At 58.2% G+C, this 20,351-nt stretch overlaps 3 protein-coding genes across 5 annotated transcripts in view; all 3 read left to right on the plus strand.

Annotated features, from left to right (window-relative positions):
* OGA (O-GlcNAcase) overlaps positions 1 to 4,873 on the plus strand; it is a 36,327-nt gene extending 31,454 nt beyond the window's left edge. For all 3 annotated transcript variants that reach the window (XR_011382306.1, XM_008270388.4, XM_002718669.5), the window contains 2 exons: positions 781 to 940; positions 2,773 to 4,873. Coding sequence is in view for 2 of the 3 variants with exons in the window: in XM_008270388.4 (XP_008268610.1) it covers positions 781 to 940; positions 2,773 to 2,909 (297 nt within the window). In the remaining variant the exon portion in view is untranslated. The remainder of the gene's footprint in view (positions 1 to 780; positions 941 to 2,772) is intronic.
* An 860-nt stretch (positions 4,874 to 5,733) lies between these two features.
* Positions 5,734 to 7,772, plus strand: NPM3 (nucleophosmin/nucleoplasmin 3). The gene is made up of 6 exons (XM_002718668.5): positions 5,734 to 5,890; positions 6,192 to 6,277; positions 6,490 to 6,609; positions 6,742 to 6,835; positions 7,198 to 7,322; positions 7,410 to 7,772. The coding sequence occupies exons 1-5, from the start codon at positions 5,773 to 5,775 to the stop codon at positions 7,311 to 7,313; spliced, it is 534 nt and encodes a 177-aa protein (XP_002718714.1). The 5' UTR covers positions 5,734 to 5,772; the 3' UTR covers positions 7,314 to 7,322; positions 7,410 to 7,772.
* Positions 7,773 to 12,331: 4,559 nt separating this feature from the next.
* On the plus strand, positions 12,332 to 17,945 carry FGF8 (fibroblast growth factor 8). The gene is given in 7 exon segments (XM_070058253.1): positions 12,332 to 12,579; positions 12,669 to 12,859; positions 12,862 to 12,902; positions 13,247 to 13,333; positions 13,555 to 13,735; positions 16,574 to 16,680; positions 17,502 to 17,945. Coding segments are annotated over 7 exon segments (930 nt in total). The 5' UTR covers positions 12,332 to 12,547; the 3' UTR covers positions 17,793 to 17,945.
* Positions 17,946 to 20,351: the final 2,406 nt, after the last annotated feature.

Below are 20,351 nucleotides of genomic sequence, written 5' to 3' on the forward strand. Positions count from 1 at the left end.
GCTCTTTGTTAATGCTCCTGGGAAAGCAGCACAAGATGGCCCAAGTACTTGGGCCCCTGCATCCACGTAGGAGACCTGGATGAAGTTCCTGGCTCCTGGCTTTGATCTGACCCAGCCCTGGCTATTGCAGCCATTTGGGGAGTGAACCAGTGGATAGAAGTGCATGCTCTCTCTGTCACTCTGCCTTCCAAATAAATCTTTAAAAAACAAACAAACCAGAGTGACAGGAAAAGAGAGATCATCCATCTGCTGGTTCATTTCCAAATGGTGGTAACAGCCAGGATTGAGGCCAGTTGAAGCCAGGAGCCTGGAACTCCATCTGGGTCTCCTGCCTGGGTGACAGTGGCCACATCTGCTGCCTTCCCAGTGCATTAGCAGGGAGCTGGACCAGAAATGAAGCAGATGGGACTTCAACCAGCACTCCAGTATGGGGTGCTAGAGAAACAGGTGGTAGTTTAACCCATGTGGGATGCCTGGAAGAAGCTACTGGCTCCTGGCTCCTGGCTCTGGCCTGGCCCAGCCCTGGTTGTTGGCAGCCATTTGGGAAGTGAGCCAGTGAATGGAAGGTCTCTCTGTAACTCTGTCTTTCAAATAAATCTCTAAAGGAAAATTCAGCTGGAATCACACAAGCCCATTAGTTTTGTAATGACTGTAATGATGATGTAATGACTAGAAGAGTTATTAACATATTGCTTTCATTACTGCTTGCTGACTTCTGTAATTAATAGGTGTATGATAGGTAACTAATGAAAGTCAAGAGATTCATTCTTTCTTTTACAGAAAATAATGTTGAGTTTCCATGAAGAACAGGAAGTGTTGCCAGAAACTTTCCTTGCCAACTTCCCTTCTCTGATAAAAATGGATATTCACAAAAAAGTAACTGACCCAAGTGTAGCCAAAAGCATGATGGCCTGCCTTCTGTCTTCACTGAAGGCTAACGGTGAGTACATATTCATGGAGTTGTCATAGGCAAGATAGAGGCAGGAGTATGCTTTAGGATAAAAATGCAAAGAAATGAATTGTTAGTTTACCCATTCCGTTCCCCACTTTTTAAGCTTTGGTTTCTACATCATTAATAGTGCAAGAAATCAAGTGTGTTAACCATTGAAAAATGTTCTTTTACACTATGAATGCTTATTGTGAGCCCTAACTAAATGAGAAATAAGCACATGAGGTTATATTTCTTTTGCCTAGGGGCCCAAAAATAATGTTTGAAAATTTTAAATGAACCTAAAGGGAGAAACATAAGTGTTTTTTATCTAAATGCAACCTTAATTTAAAAATATTTGCTTTACATTAGTAATATGAAAACTTGTTCTGTAAAGAGCTAGGTATTAAATGTTTTAGTTTTTAAGAGCTGCATATGGTCTCTATTTGCATATTTTTTTTTAAGATTGATTGATTTGAAAGGGTAACAAAGAGGCAGAGAGAGAAAAAGATCTTCCATCTTCTGCTTCACTCCCCAAATGGCCACAGCAGCTGGAGCTGGGCCAATATGAAGCCAGGAGCTTCTTCCTGATTTCCCACAGGGTGCAGAGGCCCAGGCCATTAGCAGGAAGCTGGATTGGAAGTGGAACAGCTGGGATTTGAGCCAGCACCCATATGGGATGCTGGGACTGCAGTTGGTGGTTTTACCCACTGTGCCACAGTGCTGGTCTCTGCATAGTCTTCTTTTAAATGGTTCTTTAAAAATGTAAAAGACTGGCCAGCACTGTGGCGGAGCAGGTAAAGCCGCCGCTTGCAATGCCGTCCTCCCATATGGACACCGGTTCTAGTCCCAGCTGTTCCACTTCTGATCCAGCTCTCTGCTATGGCCTGGGAAAGCAGTGGAAGATGGCCCAGGTCCTTGGGCCCCTGCACCCACGTGGGAGATCCAGAAGAAGCTCCTGGCTCCTGGCTTCGGATTGGCGCAGCTCTGGCCGTTGCGGCCAATTGGGGAGTGAACCAGCGGATGGAAGACCTCTCTCTGCCTCAGCTTCTCTGTAACTCTGCCTTTCAAATAATAAACCTTAAAACAAACAAACAAACAAACAAAACGCTAGGCCGTTGCGGTGGCTCACTTGCTTAATCCTCTGCCTGTGGCGCCGGCATCCCATATGGGCACCGGTTGCTCCTCTTCCAGTCCAGCTCTCTGCTGTGGCCCGGGAAGGCAGTGGAGGATGGCTCAGGTGCTTGGGCCCCTGCACCCGCATGGGAGACCAGGAGGAAGCACCTGGCTCCTGGCTTTGGATCGGCGCAGCGCCGGTTGTAGCAGCTATTTGGGGGGGTGAACCAACGGAAGGAAGACCTCTCTGTCTATAACTCTTACCTGTCAAATTAAAAAAGAAAAAAAAAAGTAAAAGACCTTGGGCATTGTGAAAATGGGTAGTTTGTTAAGCTCTCATAGGAGGATTGTTGATACATGAGAATGCACTTAGTTTACTGTTGCATCTTTGAGTTGGTAGTATCCCCTTTGTGGGCTAATTTAAATAACTGAGGAAAAGATAAGTCAACGTTCTTGAAACTGAATCATGCAGACATGTGGGGTATGTCTTAGAATACACAACTTCTTGGTTATTTGGTTGTTGTTTGCCTTGATTTCTTTTTTAGTGAAATTCTATGACCTTTTTAATAATGAACTTTTAAAATTGAAGTATAGAAATTTAGGAGCTTTTATAAATTGTGGAATGAAATTTAGGAGCTGAGAGCTTCTATTATCTATATTAGATATATTAAAGATTAACCTAACTCATATCCATAATTTTATGTTTTGGATATTTGTTTTATTTCTAGGCTCCCGGGGGGCTTTCTGTGAAGTGAGACCAGATGATAAAAGAATTCTGGAATTTTACAGCAAGTTAGGCTGTTTTGAAATTGCAAAAATGGAAGGATTTCCAAAGGATGTTGTTATACTTGGTCGGAGCCTGTGACATGTGTTGGCACTGTGAACTGTCCAAAAGTCTCTTAACTCCACCTCGTGGGTGGTGGTTGGGGTCTTCATACAGTTCAGCTTCTAGAGCGGCAACAAATCAGCCAACTGAATTGGAAACCAAGAAGACTGTAAAACTCACCCGGCGCACTGCAGACTACTCACTGGGAGAAGATAGTACTGCTGCAGATTCTGTATGGAACAGAGACATAGGCCTCTTCTCGGGGTTGGGTCTTGTGTGTTGTGTTAGGTGCCACCAAGACCTCTTACGTGGGCATATGCAGGGAAAGGGGCTCCTCAATAAATGTAGTCAGCACTATTTTCTGCATCCAGTGTGGTTGCATTTCTCCCCTAAGAGTAATATCACCTCTGTCACCCTCAGTCTTGAGTGAAGTATCTCATTCTTTGGGGACATAGCAGTGATGAGAGAGATTTAGTGGGTTTCAGAGGCTTCAGCGTGGAGATTCCCAGTTGGGATGGTTGCGGCATTAGTTTAGGGTGAATAAATGATTTCAATATTTCTGCTTTTTGTAAAGCCCTGGCCAGTTGTCTCCTGTAGTGACCATTGGTTCCAGCTTGTGCTTTGTAGGGACAAATGTGCAGTTGGTTTGTGGCAAAAGCCTAAAATTGACAAACTTGTAAACTTCATTGTATATAAACTACTAGCTGTAACTGACTATCCTTTGTGTTCACTGTTTTTGTAAAATTTTTCCTTTTGAAAATGAAAGGGTGCGGGTTCAGGATGGCACTTTGAAGAATGTAAATCAGTGTAAGGTGGATTTCTTTTCTTTTGTCTTTGGGGTTTTTTTCTTTAGAAGTTTTATTTTTAAAGCGCCTCTCCCACCTTGGGCTCGGCCAGGACCATTTTGGGTATGAGAGCCTAACTTAGGACTCAGTCTGTTGCAAAGTGCAGTCACTTCTGGAAATTCACCTCAGTGGCAGGTCAGCATGCGAAGTGTTAGTTTGGACATCTGTCCAGTAGGGCTCGGGACTGACTGATCCCATTTGCCCTTAGATCAGTTGTCCTTTAATGTCAAGACCAGTTACTACTGGTCTTTAATTCTTGCATGTTTATAACTAATTTTTAAAGAATGAGCACACTTTAACCAATGATTTATGGTTTACCCTCTTTTTCCTTTAATCACAGATTCTGAAAGCTTCATGTGTTTTAATTTAGATTTGGTGTTCTTAATGATTCTGAACATGAGGCTGGAAGGTAATCTCTCTAGGATTCATTTTTTAATCATGGCTGGTTGACTTCTCCATAGATTTCATAACTTTTGTTATCTTCCTTACAGTTTTGAATCAGGTGTTTAACTTTGAGCTGAGTGAAGGAAACTTGAATCATTTTTCTTCATAGAAGTCCACCAATGTGGTTTTTGAGAGAATTGTAAAGCATTGTATGCAGTGGCGCCTAGTGACTTCCAACCAAGAATGTATACCGAATGGGTGAGAAGAAAGGGGTGCTTCATGTTTAGGGTAGAAACCTTAACCGGGAGAAGGATAATGGTGTACTGAACAGCTGGAGCCAGGTTTGCATTTTTGAGAGCTGAGGTAAAGGGAAAATCCCAAGATAACTATTTAAAACTTAGGCCGAAGTTTCCTGAGTGCATCTCAAACGCTTGTGGACAGTTCTAGCATTTTATCTGGAGGATTCCAGGGTCAGCCTCATCAGCAATCAGGGTTTTCAGCAAGTTGCTTTTGGTTTTATCTTGGTTTTAAGAATCATTTTGGCTTATCTCTGGTCACAGTTGTTAACCATATGAAACAGATGTCTGGGTCTATACCGTCATCACTCTAGGATCATAAAGAGCTATACTACCTTCTGTGGTTATGAGTATTTATTAAAGTTGGAATGACATTTCATTGATTGTTTAGATCACAGCTCAGTTCCTATAGAATACGAACTGTAAAACTATCTGAAGACCATGCAAGAGGCAAAATAAAACTTGAAGTGAATGCGTGTATTGTTGTGCTGTGTGAATCTGCTTCTCCGATGCCCCTCAGCCCAGATGCCCCTCAGCCCACGGCTGCCCCAAGTTAGAGGCTGCGCTTGCAGGCACCCCTCCCCTGCAGGCTCCTTCCAGATTTCCCACAAAGCAAGGCAGAAGCAAAGCGGACTGCATTTTAGGCATGCCCAGTTTATGAAGTAGTGCAGCCAGTCTGAGATTGTGCGATCTAACAGGATAGGCAACACAGAGTTTGCCTTATTTCTTAATAAGGAGGTGAAAGATGGAGGGAGTGGCCCAGGTTTTGTGAGAAAAAATGTGAAGGCTGAAGGGTGTTCCTGAGCTGACTTGGAATTGCTGGAATGCCAGGATCAGCTGCCCGTCACAGCCCTCCTAACTGGCCCATCTGCGGAGCAAGCCGCAGGAGCAAGCCGCAGGGCCCGTAGAGAGGGTGTCTGCTAGAGAGCTGAGAATGGGACTTGGCCGGGGGTTCCTCAAGCAAGGGATCTTCCTTGGCCCACAAACTTGAGCTCTCCCCTAGAGGAGCCCTCCTCTCAGCCCCGCCTTTGCGGAGGGAGGGAGCAGGGGAGGTGTTCACACCGCACCTCCTTTAACGAAAGCTTACTCCGGGTTGGCGCACAGGCGACACTGTACGGGGTGCCAGGAGGTGCAGGTGACGGAGGAAAGGAACATTACCCCCGATGCGTCCTTCCGAGCAGTTACCTCTGCGGTCTTGACGCAGGTTTGAGCGGAGGCGGCGCACTCCTGGGCGAGACCGGCCGGAGCTGCCAGTTCGGTTAGGATGCCTCCTCTCTCCCACACTGAGCGTCTCCTTTAATAGGCGGGGCCGGAACTGGGCCAAGGTCCCTCGCTTTGTACGTGTCGGGGGCGGGATTTGGACACTACCCTTGCAGCATGGCCGCCGGCGCTGCAGCCGCCTTAGCGGTCTTGAGCCAGGAGAGCCGTGTCCGTGCCGGGGGCGTCGGAGGTCTCCGGGTCCCGGCCCCAGTCATGATGGACAGTTTTTTCTTCGGTATTGGGGAGAGGAGAGGCTGAGGGCGGTGCTGGGGCGCCCGAGGTGGAGGGAAGGAACAGGAATGCGGATGGGTGCGCGACGTGGGTGGGGCGGAGGGCTGCTTCGCTGTTCGTCGCGGACAGGGAGCCTGGCTCCGGCCTTTCGAGTGGCAGGCAGCGGAGGGACCCCTGCTCCGGATGGGCGGGGCGGCCCCAGGGTTCTGGTGGCCAGTCAGTCCATGGCTGCACGTGACCGGGGCTTGGTGAGACGCCCCTTCGCCCCCAGACACGCAGTCACGCATACTCACACTCTCTCCCAGGCTGTGAGCTCTCCGGGCACACGCGCTCCTTCACCTTCAAGGTAGAGGAAGAGGATGATGCAGAGCACGTGCTGGCATTGACCATGGTGAGGGGCAGAAGAGGGGGTGGCGAGGAGTACACCTGGGCAGGCAGCGCTTTGGACCTCTCCCCCATCCCACCCCCGACCCCAGACGTGGGCAGCTCCCCTGGCCAGGGGATCCAGGGACCTCCGAGACGGCAGATTCTAGGGTAGATGGCTTCACATGTGGTGGTCTCCCTGCCTCGAGGAGACCCTGAGGCCCTGTGTACCCTTCCCAGCTCTGCCTCACCGAGGGGGCCAAGGACGAGTGTAATGTGGTGGAGGTTGTGGCCCGGAACCACGACCACCAGGAAATTGCTGTCCCTGTGGCCAACCTCAGGTTGTCCTGTCAACCCATGGTGAGTGCCCCAAGCGTACCGCGTGCACGCGTGTGTGCATGTGTGTGTGTGTGTGGGTGGGTGTGTGTAGACTTCAGTACTGGTCACACAAGGCCTGGTGGACCAGACTTTTCCTCCTTGTCTTCCTCCCAGCTCAGCTTGGATGACTTCCAGCTCCAGCCACCTGTAACCTTCCGCCTGAAGTCGGGCTCCGGCCCTGTGCGGATCACTGGGCGACACCAGATTGGTGAGGGGGGGGCTCTCCTTCGCCTCTGGTGGTCTCCCCACGTGGCCTTCCTCCCCGTCACACTCCTGTCTCGTCCTGGCCACGTCTGCAGGTGCAGCCGCATGTAGCCTGAGTGCCCCGCAGGCCGTGCCTCCTCCAGTACGCGCCCTCCATTTGCTGCCTCTCCTCCAGGGAGCCTGTCCCAGCTCTTCCAGTGACGTGGCCTCTCTTGGCTTTTGTCACCCAGTTGGAGAACCTGGGCTCTCCCCAGCTAGACCTGGGAGCTCTGGGGGGTCAGGGTCCCTGGAAACCTAGTGGCACAGAGCATGGTGTGGTGTGACCGGGGTCTGGCTTTAACCCACCCCACACTGTCTGCCTCCCAGTCACCATAAGCAATGATATCTCTGAGGAAGAGGAGAGCGATGAAGAGGAGAGTGAAGAGGATGAAGCTGAGTTGTGCCCCATCCTGCCTGCCAAAAAGCAGGGGGGCAGGCCCTAGCGCTTGCCGGTGAGTAAGGGGGAGGAGTGCCAGCCGGGTCTTGGGCGCGTGCAGCAGATGAGGGCCTGAGTGTTGAACCCTTGTTTGCTTTCTCAGGTCAGCCGGCTGCCCGCGGTGTGCACCATGCACCATGTTCCTGGACAAGTTTCAAGAATTTCAGATGTTTCTTCTCCATTGAAGAGCAGACTCTGGGGCTCGGCTGTGGGGGAAGGATCTGGCCAGAGCTAGGAGGGAAGGGGCCAGGTCTCCCCGGGACCCCGATGTTCCGGAACTGCCCCCAGCCTGGCACTGCCCTTTTCTGTAGGGGTGGGAGGAGTTCTGATCTCTTGTCCTGACCTTCTCAGCTCCCCTCCCTCTGAGTATCCGAGGTCAGTGTGTGAAGCTTAGAAGGATACATTTTTACCACTTTTTACATTTTTGGGTAAAGGTTGAAATAAAGTGGCCCGAGGTTTTTTGCAACCAGTTTGTGTGGCTTCTTCCCAATCCAGGTGACATTTCCCTAGGGACCACCAGGTGGCACTGTGGAAGCACCGAGGGTGCCCCTGGGTCTGGGGGAGTGGGACAGTGTGGGATCTTTCTGTCCCTAGAGCCCTGAGCCAGCACCAGGCCTGGGACCTCCCAACACCCTGCAGGTTCCCAGCCTCTGCAGGTGGGGGAGGGCCGTCGCAGGAGGTTATCAGTGTCCAAACAAGGGGCCTGGGCCTCTGTCAGCACTCAGGCTGATGGGCAGGGGGCAGATAAGCAGCCTGAGGAATGTGCATCCCTTGCCTGGTAAGGGGGCTCTGACCCAAGGAGGGCTGGTGAGAGGTGGGGCGGGGACCAGCCTTCGCTCCTCCTTCCAGTCTTGCCAGCCCTTCCTGAGTGCGCTGGGCCCTTAGAAACCTGATTCCAGGGGCCAGATGGAAGGGACTGACCAGATTGGGTGACAGGGAAACCAGAATCCCGGTGGCCTGGCATATGGGGGCAGAAAGGGGCCTGTGGGAACTGGTCTCCTGGGCCCAGGGGTCCCTGCCCCCTGGCACACCGCCTGGCCTGGGGGCCCCCAGTGGTTCTGGGGCCTGGCTGCCGCTGTGCCAGGACAAGAAGGGGAGGCAGCTGATATGAGGGTGACCGGCTCTGGGGTCAGCAGTTCAGCAGCTGTGATGATGGGGGTGGGGGGGTGGGAGGGATCAGTGCCCCACAAACAAACAAATAAACAAACCAAGAGTTACCTCCCCAGACAGCCTGGGGCCAGACAGGCTGAGGATGGACTGAAAACAGGGCCCTGCAGGGGTCAGGCCAACGCCAGCACCAACTGCTGGACAAGTACGTGGGCCGGGGGGAGGGCCCCGGGGACGGAGAAAGGGCTGCACTGGGACAGGCGGGGTCCTGACCGTGCAGGGCAGCACTCTGAAGCAACTGGGAAAGAGCAGGGTTTTGCCCTATGGTGTGGGGAGGTGCTAGGGGGTTCATTTTCAACCTGCCTTCTTCCACAAGTTGAGGACAAAGGAAGGTGACTCTTCTCTGTGCTGTGGTGACCAGGGTCCCAGGGGAGCCAGGGCTGAGGGCGCCAGCCTTGGGACAAGTGGCCTCAGCGGCCCTGGATGGAAGGGGAGAGAGGGGAGAGCGGAGCTGGCGCCCTCTGGTGGGCGACGCTGGAAGCGCGGGTGGCCGCACCGCCGCCGGAGACGTCCCAGGAGCCGTCGCCTTGCGCCGTGTCGGGGCCTCGGAGCCGTGCGCTCCGCGCGAGGGTGCACCTGGGGCGAATTTCAGACGCAAAGCGAGGGAATAAAGTTGCTGGGCTTGCACGCATGCCTTCATTCGAAGGGCTCGTGTTGGAACCTTCCTATCCGAAGCCCTAGACACGTGCTTGGCTGGAGGTGCGCGAGCCCCGATGAGCACTGCGCCGAGTCATCTGTTCTGGGAAGCCGCGCGGGCGCGGCGGGGCCCACCCCAGTGTATACCCCCCCACCGCGCGCGCGCCGCGGCGCTCGCAGCGCGCTCCTGCCCGCAGTGGGAGCCCAATCCACATCGGTCCCTCTGTCCCAGGGTCTCCCGGCCCGACGGGGCGCCCCACGGGCACAGCAGGGGGTTGCTTTTCCTCCCGCCCTGCCTCCGCTGGCCCCCGAGTCCCCTTCTCTGCCCTCTCAGCGCACAGTAGGAGCGCCGGGGGTGAAGACGGACTCGGAGTTTGCAGACCCTGGGAGGAGGGACAGGCCAGAGTTCTGGGGGCCAAAGTGCAGCTGCAGTCTCGGCGATGTGCTTGTGGGCGCGCGGCGCTTTGGGCGCGGTACGCAGGCGGCGCGCGTGGTCGGAGCGCGGTCCGGGCTTTGGATCCGAGCGCCCGGGGCCGGGGGTGGGGGGCGAGGGGCGCTTTGGGGCGGACGCTGAGGTGTGTGTTTGGGTCCCGGCGAGGGCGTGTTTGCGGAGAAGGGGCCGTTTGTGTTGGCGAGGGGTGTGTGTTTGTGTTTGCAGGCGAGGGAGTGTGTGTGCGTGTGTGTGTTTGTGTTTGCGGAGTGTGGGGGCGGCCGGGGAAGGTGGCCGGGCTGTCACTCAGCGATCAGGTTGACAGGCGCTCCCTCATCTGGGCCCGGGAGCTCTGATTGCAGATTCGAGGAAACAAAATAGCAATTGTAATTACTGGGCTTTGATAAGATAAAGGAGTAGCTGGCCGGGAGGCGAGCGAGCAAGCGGTCTGGGGAGGCCGAGCGCGGCCTGCGGGGGCCCGGCGGGACATTTGCATCTGTCAGTCATGGGGCGTGCCCGGGCAAAACAAGAAGTTTTGGGGAGAGCAGAAGACTGCCTGCCTCCCCACTGGCCCAGGGTTCAGATGGGGGGGACTCCACATGCAAAGGAATTCTAGTCCCACAGAGCCCCCAGCAGAGGTTGTGGGCCCTTCTCCTCCCAGGAAGAGCGATGAGAGATCATGGGGGTTCAGTCCAGAGCCTGGGAACCTTCCTGGAGCCCCCAAACCAGGCTGGTCTGTGCCAGGTGCTCTCCAGGGAGTAGCCCTGGTTGTGCCTCCGGGACCAGGCACACTCCTGGGTGGGCTGCCCCCCCAAGTCCCTACTGGGATCCTCCGACCCCCTGCAGAGCTGGCCCCTGCTGGGGAGAAGGCCTTTTCCTTTCAGGAAGCGCCCATCCCCTGCTCTCCAGCTCTTCATTCATTCATTCATTCATTCATTCATTTGTTGGCTCATTCACAGTTCATTACTACACACCAGCGGTCTGGAGGGTCTTCTGTGCACAGGATGCAAGGTTATCACAGTAAGCAGACATCTTCCTTGCTAGCACGTGCTCACTCCACACGTCCCAGTGCCGGCCTCCAAGTCACAGCGAAGCACTGGAGCCCTTGGCCTAGCTTCGCCGGAAGGGGTCCCCCTCCCAGTGGGCTCCAGACAGTGCCAGCCAGCCTGCGGCAGACACGCATGCGCAGTAATCAGCTGTTAGAAGGGGTGCAGGCAAGTCTCTCTGGGGAAGTTGCTTACAGGCTGACGCCTAGATGCTCTGCCAGTTTCCCTGTGGCTCCCTCAGTCAGTCATTCATGCAACAGACACGACCTGCACAGCAACTCTGCCCAGCCTTGGACCGGGGACTGCAGGTTCTTAGCTCCTAAGACATGGCCTCGCCTGGAGGTCCGTGAGGACAGTGAGCCGACTCCTGGGGCAGGTGGCAGGTGGGCTCTGAGGAGGGGCGAGGGCGCTACACAAGCCCTCTGACAGTGTTCCCTGGTGTGCCTTGCTGAGTGTTTGCATTTAGGGTCGGGCGTGCGGCTCAGGGACGGGGCAGCTCGAAGGTGCTGGCTCTGCTGCCGGACAAGGGCTCCCTGGGACACCCTCTCCCCCTGCCCCCAGCCTTTACGCCCAGGAACACAGAGGGCCCTCCACGGGCAGTGGGGAATTGTGGGTGGAGGCACAGCTGAGTAGAGCATCCCATTCCACCTGCTCCTCAGAAGTACCTGTTGGGTCACCTCTGCCCACCCTAGCTGCTCCCACAGAAGCCGGAAGCTGGGGACAGGGAGCCATGCGGTGAGGGGCTAGGAAGGGCTTGCACAAGCCCCCAGCTTGTCACCCTCCAGCTGACAGGGGCCTGGTACACAAGGGTCTGTGAATACCGGTAATGAAAGCAATGGGGCTCTGAGGGGGAAGGTGCTAGGAGGCCCCCCATGCAATCCTCCCTCACCCCCGCTGCTGGGAGAACACTCGGCAGAGAGCTTGCTAGGCTGGGGGGGCAGTGGCTGGGGGTCCTGCCAGGGGCCTCTGGGCCCCTCCCTCCACATAGGTGGCTCCTGGCTCCTCTCAAGCTTCAGGCTCCTATGGAGGTGGCATGGGGGAGGACAGGGGCAGGTGATGGTGACAACGGGGTGGGGAAAGGGGCGGCATTTCTTGCTCCCAGGGCCTCCATGGAGACAGCGAGCCAGGTGAGACCGGCCGGCCCGGGTCCCCATGGCACAGCAGAAACGTGCGCCGTGGCAGTTCCCTCACTCTCAGCTGCTGCTTCCAGGGGCAGGCCCGGTGGGAGCACACAGTAGGTGACTCGGGAGCAGTGGCATCAGCTGACCTGGCCCCACGGCGGGGATCTGGATCCATCAGACTCAAGCGTACCGGGGGGCCACGACACCCTTGCTGAGGGTCTTGGGCCGCATCCAGCAGGCGGCCCGATGCGGCTCCAAACCTCGCGCGTTCTGGGCCCCAAGAGCACGCGCGAGGGGACCGGCCGGGCACAGGGGGAGGCGCCCACGCCGGTCGCCCCCGCCCCTCCCGCGGGTCCCCAGACCCCTCCCCTAACCCAGACCCCCCCAATCCCAGACTCATCGGCCGCCCCGCCCCGGGCCGCCCCGCCCCCGCCTGGGGCTGCGACCCGGCCCCAGCTCCCAGCCGGGGGCTGCGGGCTCCGGCCGCCCGCCCGCGCTCCCCCCTCGCGCCCGGTGCGGCGCCCCCCGCCCACCCCTCCCCCTCCCTCCCCACCTACCCACCCACCCCGCCGGCCCGTTACCCTCCCGCCCGCTCCGGCTCCTGAGCAGCCAGCGGCCACCGGCTCCGGCAGCGGCGCAGAGCGACTCCGCGCGGCGCGCCGAGCACGACACTCCACGGGCCCCGCGGCGCCGCGTCGGGACCGCCGCTGGGCTCCCGCACCGGAGCCGCCCTCGGCCTCTGCGCCCTCCGCTCGCCGTCCGCGGCCGCCCGCTGGACGCCGCGCTCCCGCCGGGGTCTCGGTGCTCCCGCCGGGGTCCCGGTGCTCCCGGGCCGCGCGCCATGGGCAGCCCCCGCTCGGCGCTGAGCTGCCTGTGAGTACCGCCGCCCCCGCGCCCCGCCGGCCCGCGCCCGCCGCGCCCTGCGCTCACCGCGCTCTCCCGCCCGCTTTTGTCTCCCACAGGCTGTTGCACTTGCTGGTTCTCTGCCTCCAAGCCCAGGTGAGCAGCACCGCGCAGAGACGGCGGCCGGGCGCGCCGGCGGGGACCCGGGGTGGCACTGACGGGCAGGGGCGCGAGGGCCGACCCCGAGACCAGCACGGCAGGGCTGGAGGAACCCTTAGAAATCCAGCCCCGCACTAGCCCGTGGAGGGAGCTGAGAACAGAGAGGTCGCGCGCCGACTAAGGTCACACAGCGAGTGCGTGGCCAGGCTGGAACCTGGGGAGTCGGAGTCCAGCGCTGTCTCCGACGCGCCCTAGCCGGGTTGCGGGAGGAGTGGAGGGGAACCTAGGAGCAGCCACACCTGGCCGCTGGGGACGGGGCCAGCTGGGGCCAGGGCGCGTTCGCCGTCGGGGGGGCAGTTCAGGTGGCTGAAGCGAGGGCCCTCTCCGCGACCCTCTGGGCGCGCTTGTGGCCGGTCTGACCGAACGACCGTGTGCCCAGCCCTGCGCGCTCTCGACATTTGCTCTGTAAATCTGTCTTTATAAATGTCACGGGTCAGGTAGCGCTGCCTCCCTACTGAAAAGCGCCCTGCTCCTCCAGGAAGGCCCGGGCGGGGGGCCTGCGCTGGGCAGGGCGCTCACTTCCCTGCTGCGAGCTGCCCAGGAGCCCCAGGGTGCTGCCCAACAGGTGGGTCCGGATTCTCCCCACCCCGGGCTCGTCCGCGCTGTGCCGGGGCTGCCTGGCTTCCCGGGTGGGGGATGGTGGCCCGAGCCGGCTCGTCGGGGGGGCACCCCGCCCCTGCTGGCTGCCTGGTGCAGTGGAGGGGGGTGCAGGGCCACGGGGCCACTCGGGCCCCTGGGCGGAGTAGCATTATAATGGCGTGTTGTGTATTTTTCAATTTCCTAAAGGTAACTGTTCAGTCCTCACCTAATTTTACACAGCATGTGAGGGAGCAGAGCCTGGTGACGGATCAGCTCAGCCGCCGCCTCATCCGGACCTACCAGCTGTACAGCCGCACCAGCGGGAAACACGTGCAGGTCCTGGCCAACAAGCGCATCAACGCCATGGCAGAGGACGGCGACCCGTTCGGTAAGGCGCCCCGTGGGGCCACAGCTCCAGGAACAGGGGCGCGCTGGGCTGGCGGGAGGCCCCGCGCACAAGGCAAGGAGTTAAGGCAGCAAGGTGTGTGTGTGTGTGTGTGTGTGTATGTGTGTAGGGTCAGCTGCGGAAGAACAGAGGGCAGGGACAGGGGCCCGGGTAGAACTCGGCCCGCAGGTGCCCCCTTCCCTGCCCAGCGATGAAGAAATCCAGGAGGCTGGCTCCCTTTGCACCTCCCCCCTCCATCTACCTCTCCCCAGCTAAAGGTGGAGTCAGGGGGCTCCTGGGGAGGGGGCCCAGGTTTGAGGGAAGCTCTTGAAAGAGGATATGTGGTCAGGGCCCACCAAAGGGGAGCGGGTACGAGAAGGGAAAGAAGTGCCCCCACCCCGGGCAGCTTGGGGAAGGGTCCCCTACACAAGGGACTGAGGCTGCTCCAGTGCGGGGAACCCAGGCAGTCGGCTTGGGCAGGACCACCAGCTCCCCGCGGGGTGGTGAGTGCTGGGAGCTCCTGCCGGTCTCGGGGCCCAGGACTGATTGATTTCTAAAACATTCAATATTCCTGCCTGGAAACGGGGCCAATTTCCAGAGTCCTGGATGCAAAGCGAGCCCTCTGGGCGGCTGGTGTTGTTTTTAGAGAGCGATTATTGTGCGTTTAAAAACCTTTAAATAATGACCAAGTTAAACAAGCATGAAAGGAGAGGGGAAGACTCTATTAAAATGTAATAAAAAGGTGAGGCATTTTAAGAGCTAAGAAGAAAAATGAAGAATGATATAAAACAGAAAAAGAGCGAGTCTTTTTTCAGATGTGGAGTTTGAAAGGAGTTGTGAGTCTGTAAATGTTAAAAAAGAGGTTCAAGATTGTTCTCTATGAATCTCTGGAGAGACCCCCGCGTCTGGCAGAGCGATTAAAACTCTTCTTACTTTCACCTTTTTTAACATTTCCTGAATACTTTCTCCTCTTCGCGAGCCAGTTTGGGGGATCGAGTATGTCTCGCTGCATTTTTTCTGCATCGACGTAGCTGACTTCCCTTCAAAGCTGCAGGAGGAGACATAATTTTCCTGGGATAAATCTGTCACTGGGGTGGAAGAATAGGTTTGAAAATGTTAAGCTTTCCAAAAGCCCGGTTGGGAAAGCCGCCGTAAACTGCAGCCCCAGCTCCCCAGACCCATCGGGGAAGCGGAGTAGGGGCTCTCCGGGGTGGGGTGGGGGTGGGGGCAGCCTGCCCGGTGGCCGGGCTCCCCCGCTGGGCTGGCAGCGCCGGCCTGCCGTCCCTTTGTCCCTCCAAATTGGCTGCTTGCTGCCCTTCTCGGCTTCCAAGGAAAGGGAACGAGTGCCCGGCTCCTTCAGGGTTTGCTCCATCGGAGCAAATGGCCCAGCATCCTCGGATGCTGGCGAGGGAAGAGAGGCCGAGCTGGCAGTGGGGTTTGTCTCCCCACAACAGCGATCTGATGCCCGCCTCTGCCTTAGACCTAGAGGAGGCCGCCCAGTTCCCTGGTCCCTGCTGCAGGGCCAGAGTAGGAGCTGCAGGCCGTGGGTGTGCGGCCAGGACAGGGCGAGTCTGGAGCGCACAGCGGGCAGGTGCCAGGACAGAACAGAAGCCCCCACTCCATCCCTCTCTGCCCCGTTTGGCCACAGTGCAGACTGGGGTCCTCTCACTTCTCCCTTCCCTTGCAGGCAGCCGCTGTGGGAAGCAGACCAGGAGAGGACCCCAGGGCTGGCAGGGCTCAAGAGGAGCTGGGCAGGAGTGGGTGGGAGGTGACACCCGTGTCTCCATCTCCCCCGCTGACTTAGGGCCACTGGGTCCCCACTCTGTGCCTGTGTGAACGGGGAGGGAGGATGGGCTGGCCGGAGAGCACTGCCCTACTGACCTGGGTGCACCCCACTCCCCGCCACTGCCTTCAGGGACAGAGAGGGTGCCATGTGTCAGCACAGGCCTGTCTCTCTCAAGGAGACAAAAGGCTGGGGTCTGCTGGAGAGAGGGCAGGAGACCCAGTCCCTTCTGTCCCATCCCAAACAGGCACCCCTGATTTTCTCCCTTGCTCCCCCACAGAAGGTGTTTTGTCCCCGGGGTGAGGAGCACTGCCAGGTGGAGGTTGAAAGAGCAGAGAGGATTGGGCTGTTGACCGGGGCCGGGGCCGTGGTGACTGGGAAGCCTCAGGGAGAGGCAGGATGCTCCTAGCTGGGCTCAGGTTCCGAGTTTCCGGAAGAGCAGCCGGCTTTGGGCTGTGAGTTTAGGGAGAGCGGTCCCCATCCGTGTCACCTTCAAGGCTGCTGAGAGGTGGCCGGGGTGGGGGTGGGGGCCGACGCAGAGAGTTGGAACCCAAGGTGGCAGGAACAGGGCAGTATGCTTTGACCTTGGCCGCAGGGCCGGGGTCCCTCTGCACCCGGATGTTTGTGGTGATCCGTGAGGCACCTGCACGACGTAATAGGCTGAGGTGGAAGGAGCCTCGGAGACCCTTCGGTCGGCTGTGGAGCTCCAGTCAAATTCGATTTTACGCAGAGCATCGACTTGAAAGTCATCGCTGGGTGGCTCAGAGTGGAAGGAATGGAGTTTCAGCCCCTCTGTGGGATGGCCCCAGACCCCTCTGTGGAATCCTCTCCATAAACCATGATCCTGTCCAATCCCCTCTCTAAACCTACGTGGGAGGCCTGAGGCCCAGGGCTGCACAGCACATTAGCAGCTGGGCTGGGGTTGGGGCTCACGTTTTGGGTACCTGGCCCTCGGGGATTTGGTACATCCTTGGGCTAGCTGGGGTGGGGGGTGGGTGTGGAGCAGCTGGGGTCAGGGACCTCCGGGTAACCATCCGCTTCCCCCACCTCTCCCCCAGCAAAGCTCATTGTGGAGACAGATACCTTTGGGAGCCGGGTTCGGGTCCGAGGAGCCGAGACAGGTCTTTACATCTGTATGAACAAGAAGGGGAAGCTGATTGCCAAGGTGAGGGGCCCCTGGGGCGAGGGGTGTGGGCTGGGCTGGCAGAGCCCCTCCAGGGCCGTCTGGTGCTCTGATCTCAACAAGGTGGGCAGAGGGATGCGGAGCCGGCTTGGGGTGACCCGAACGTGGTGGAGGGGTGGCGAGGGAGGAGGACATTGCCCGGGAGACGAAAGCCATGACCGCCAAGGAGAAAGAGGGGAGGCAGGGAAGGGGCGGGTGGGGGGGGGAGGTGGTAAATTCCATATATCTTTTTAACAAATCGCCAAATTGCTTTGCTATTATGTCCAATTACATGGTACCAGCATTTGGAATGTTCAGTAAGCCGCAGGCCCAGCCCCGCGGCCGAGCTCTGAAATGGCCCCATTAGTCACGGCTCCTCCAGCCTCGGGCTCCCCGGCTTCTTGGGCTTCAGGGGCTCGGGACTCGCACACAGGCCTCCCCTCCCCCATAGGGTGGCTGCCCCGGGGCTGGGGGCAGGTGGGGAAACGGTGCGAGCAGCTCCAGCCAGACTGGCGGGCAGGAGGCCAGAGCGGGCAGGCTCCGGGCCCTGTCTCTGCCTCTCCGAGCTGGGGCCCGGCCCCTCCGTAGACAACCATGTGTCGCTGCTGCCCAGGAGCACAGGAAGCTGGCGGGTGGGCTCCGGGTTGTGAGCAGGGATTAGAGAGCGGGTGCCCGGGCAGGGGGTGGGGCCGCGGCTCCTGCCCACCTCGCCATCTGCTGGGGTGCCCACCTGCTGTCTGGGCCGCTGGCCCTCTGCCTCCGGTGGTGGTGGTGGTGGTGGTGGTGGGGCTCCATAACGCCGTGTCTGGCCCCCCTACCTGCAGAGCAACGGCAAAGGCAAGGATTGCGTCTTCACGGAGATCGTGCTGGAGAACAACTACACGGCGCTGCAGAATGCCAAGTACGAGGGCTGGTACATGGCCTTCACCCGCAAGGGCCGGCCGCGCAAGGGCTCCAAGACGCGCCAGCACCAGCGCGAAGTCCACTTCATGAAGCGGCTGCCCCGCGGCCACCACACCACGGAGCAGAGCCTGCGCTTCGAGTTCCTCAACTACCCGCCCTTCACACGCAGCCTGCGCGGCAGCCAGAGGACTTGGGCCCCTGAGCCCCGATAGGCGCAGCCCTCCCCGCCCCGCGGGATGGACAGCTGTCACCCCCCTCGCACACACCAGAGACTCCCGCAAGATGTGCGCAGCGCCGCAGGAGGCTGGGGGGGAGCTGGAGGAGCCCCGGGTTCTAGTTGTTCATATTGTTTGCTGTTGGGTTTTTTTTTTTTTCTGCTGTTTTTTTTTTTTTTTTAAACAAAAGAGAGGCTCTATTTTTGTATTCCACTTGGGTGTGGTGTCTGTCTTCCTTACATTCAGAAAAAACCGTTAGTGGCCTAGACCTGGGATCCCTGCAGGGGCCTGCTGGGGGTGGGGGGCTTGTTCTGGTGTAACAGAGGGGGTCCTGGGGCGGGCACCTGGAGGGCAAGCTGGTGGGGCTGCCAGGTGGGGGCAGGGAGGAGAAGGTTGTGATGTGGGTTGCCTCTTTCAAGGGTGGTGTCAGTGCAGGGTAGTTGCTATTCCATGATTGAAATACTTCACTTGCATATTAAAAACGCATGTTGGAGGATGACTGCTGCCAGGGCGAGCCCCCGGCCCCTATACCTTGTCCTGCCTGAGCTGGTGGGTGGCTCTGATGCATCAGATAAAGTCCCAGCTCTGACTGGTGCAGAGTCTGTCCAGCCTCAGGCCCCGTGCCTGCCAGCCATCCCCATCACTGTCACTTACGGGGTCTCCCCATGGGGACAGAAGCAGGGAGAGGGGCAGCAGGCTCGTGGCAGGTCCCAGGAACTCTCCCACATGGACCTGGGGCTCGCAACGAGAGTGGTTGCTAACACTGTCTCCGGGCCACCTGGGAACCAGAGAGGGTGAACAGCATGGACTGGAGTACATGCATGGACTAAGGCTTTAAAAATTAGTCTCCATCTGTGCGCCGGGTCTGTGTAGGAGACAGGCTGGAGATTCCAGAACTGGTTCCTCTCCCTGAGAATTGGACTCCAGAAACAGAAAGAAAAGAGCAGCTGCCAGGGTCCAAGGTGGGGCTGCGCTGGGGACAGGTGCCAGGGTGCAGGTGCTGATAATCGTGACGTGGAACAAGCTATTAACTTCGGGGGATCTGAGAACAGAGCTGTAGGCAGCAGGTGCTGAGCTCAGGTGCGGCAGGAGAACGTGGGGAGGGGGCCTCCGGTCCAAGAAGGGCTGCCAACCTCCAAGGGCTTCTAGGAGGGGAGGTGGGCATGGGACAGGACGAGAACGGAAACTCATGGGTCATGGTGGAAGCTAAGCCAGTCAGAGGGGGGAAGCAGCAGGTCACATGTCAAAAGGGCCAGGCTGCGAGGGAGGACGCAGGGCGTGGTGGAGCCGGTGGAGGCATGGGCAGGACTGGCCCCTGGTAGGTGGGGGCTGTGGCCGTGGGTGGACCAGTGAGATTGGCATCACAGCGTGGGGGGGGGGGCCCAGCCCAGAGGCAGGTCTCCCTAAGCCCGGCGCTGGCCCAGTCTTCACAATCCCATCGGACTGCATGGGCTGCCTTCTGCGGGGCCAGTTACTGAGCTGTTCCAGAAATCTCTTCCCTCTAGGCCTCCATCCTTTGGCACTTCACTTGGCATCCCCTTGGGGTGGGACAGAAGCCCAAGTCCCCACCATGGGGGCCTCCCAGGGCTGCAGCCCCCAGTCCCAAACTCAGCCTGTCCACGTGGATCAGGAGACTCAGGTCCCGGTGGGAAGAGGCGAGGGGCTGGGGACACCACGAGGTCTGCTTACGCCACCTGCTGTGGTCTCTGTGGGGGATGAGGGGCCCTGGGTAGAGCAGGTCTCCCCTGGCACAGAGACCCCCGGGGGTGTGGGGAGGGCTCGAGACACCTCGCTCAGGCTCCCGGGCTCTTGGTGCCTGCTCCTCTGCTCCCCTCCCCCTTTAATTAATTCTGGGTGAGCAGCCTGGCTTTATTGTGCAAGGAGCTGGGGTCTCACTGTGGGAAAAGTCACACCTTCTGAGCAGCTTCTGATGCCATGCAAATGAAGAGACCGTCCAGGAAACGCTTTCATCTGCACGGTCGCCTGTCCAGCCCCCAGCCCAGTAATTACCCACATTCATTTGTTTGAGAGAGCAATTCCTGGGGGAAGCCACAGGGTAGGAGGGAGTCTGGGGGGTGGTGGTGGAATGCTAGGCTCTCCCGCCTGTGATCCCAGCCCCAAAGTGGGGCCAGGCTGGGCCAAGGCTGCTCACTGGCTAGGCCAAAGCTAATTCTCACATCCCAGGCCGGGGACGTCTGAGCCCTTGGGGTGGTGGGGACGGAACTGTGCCGGGCGTCGTCCAGAGAGCCAGACCTGCCCGACGGGGAGGAGAAAGGGGGCTGCGGCAGGGAAGAGGCTGTGGCAGAGGTGGCTTGGAGGGTAGCACCTGGTCCTCCAGGCTGTGAGGCTTGGGAAGGGATTGCTTCTTAGCAGGACCCCAGGCCTGGGACCCGGGGAAGCTGAACCGGGAGCAGTGGGCCAGGGCCGGGCCAGGGCACCCACCAACTTGTTTATCTTTGGGTTCCTGCCCCCAGAGCCCTCGCTAATGGGGTTTTACAGCCCGCTCAAGCTGCAACTGGCCAAGAATCAATCATTACCGGCACTTAGTGGTTTGAT

This window comes from Oryctolagus cuniculus, chromosome 15 (assembly GCF_964237555.1).
Source record: "Oryctolagus cuniculus chromosome 15, mOryCun1.1, whole genome shotgun sequence".
Classification (NCBI taxonomy): domain Eukaryota; kingdom Metazoa; phylum Chordata; class Mammalia; order Lagomorpha; family Leporidae; genus Oryctolagus; species Oryctolagus cuniculus.

What these genes read in the sequence shown, in the direction of transcription:
- NPM3 (XM_002718668.5), top strand. Translation starts at nt 5,773, where the DNA reads ATGGCCGCCGGCGCTGCAGCCGCCTTAGCGGTCTTGAGCCAGGAGAGC. An exon ending in GATGGACAGTTTTTTCTTCG is followed by an intron (nt 5,891 to 6,191) that starts GTATTGGGGAGA and finishes ACTCTCTCCCAG; the next exon opens with GCTGTGAGCTCTCCGGGCAC. An exon ending in GGTTGTCCTGTCAACCCATG is followed by an intron (nt 6,610 to 6,741) that starts GTGAGTGCCCCA and finishes TCTTCCTCCCAG; the next exon opens with CTCAGCTTGGATGACTTCCA.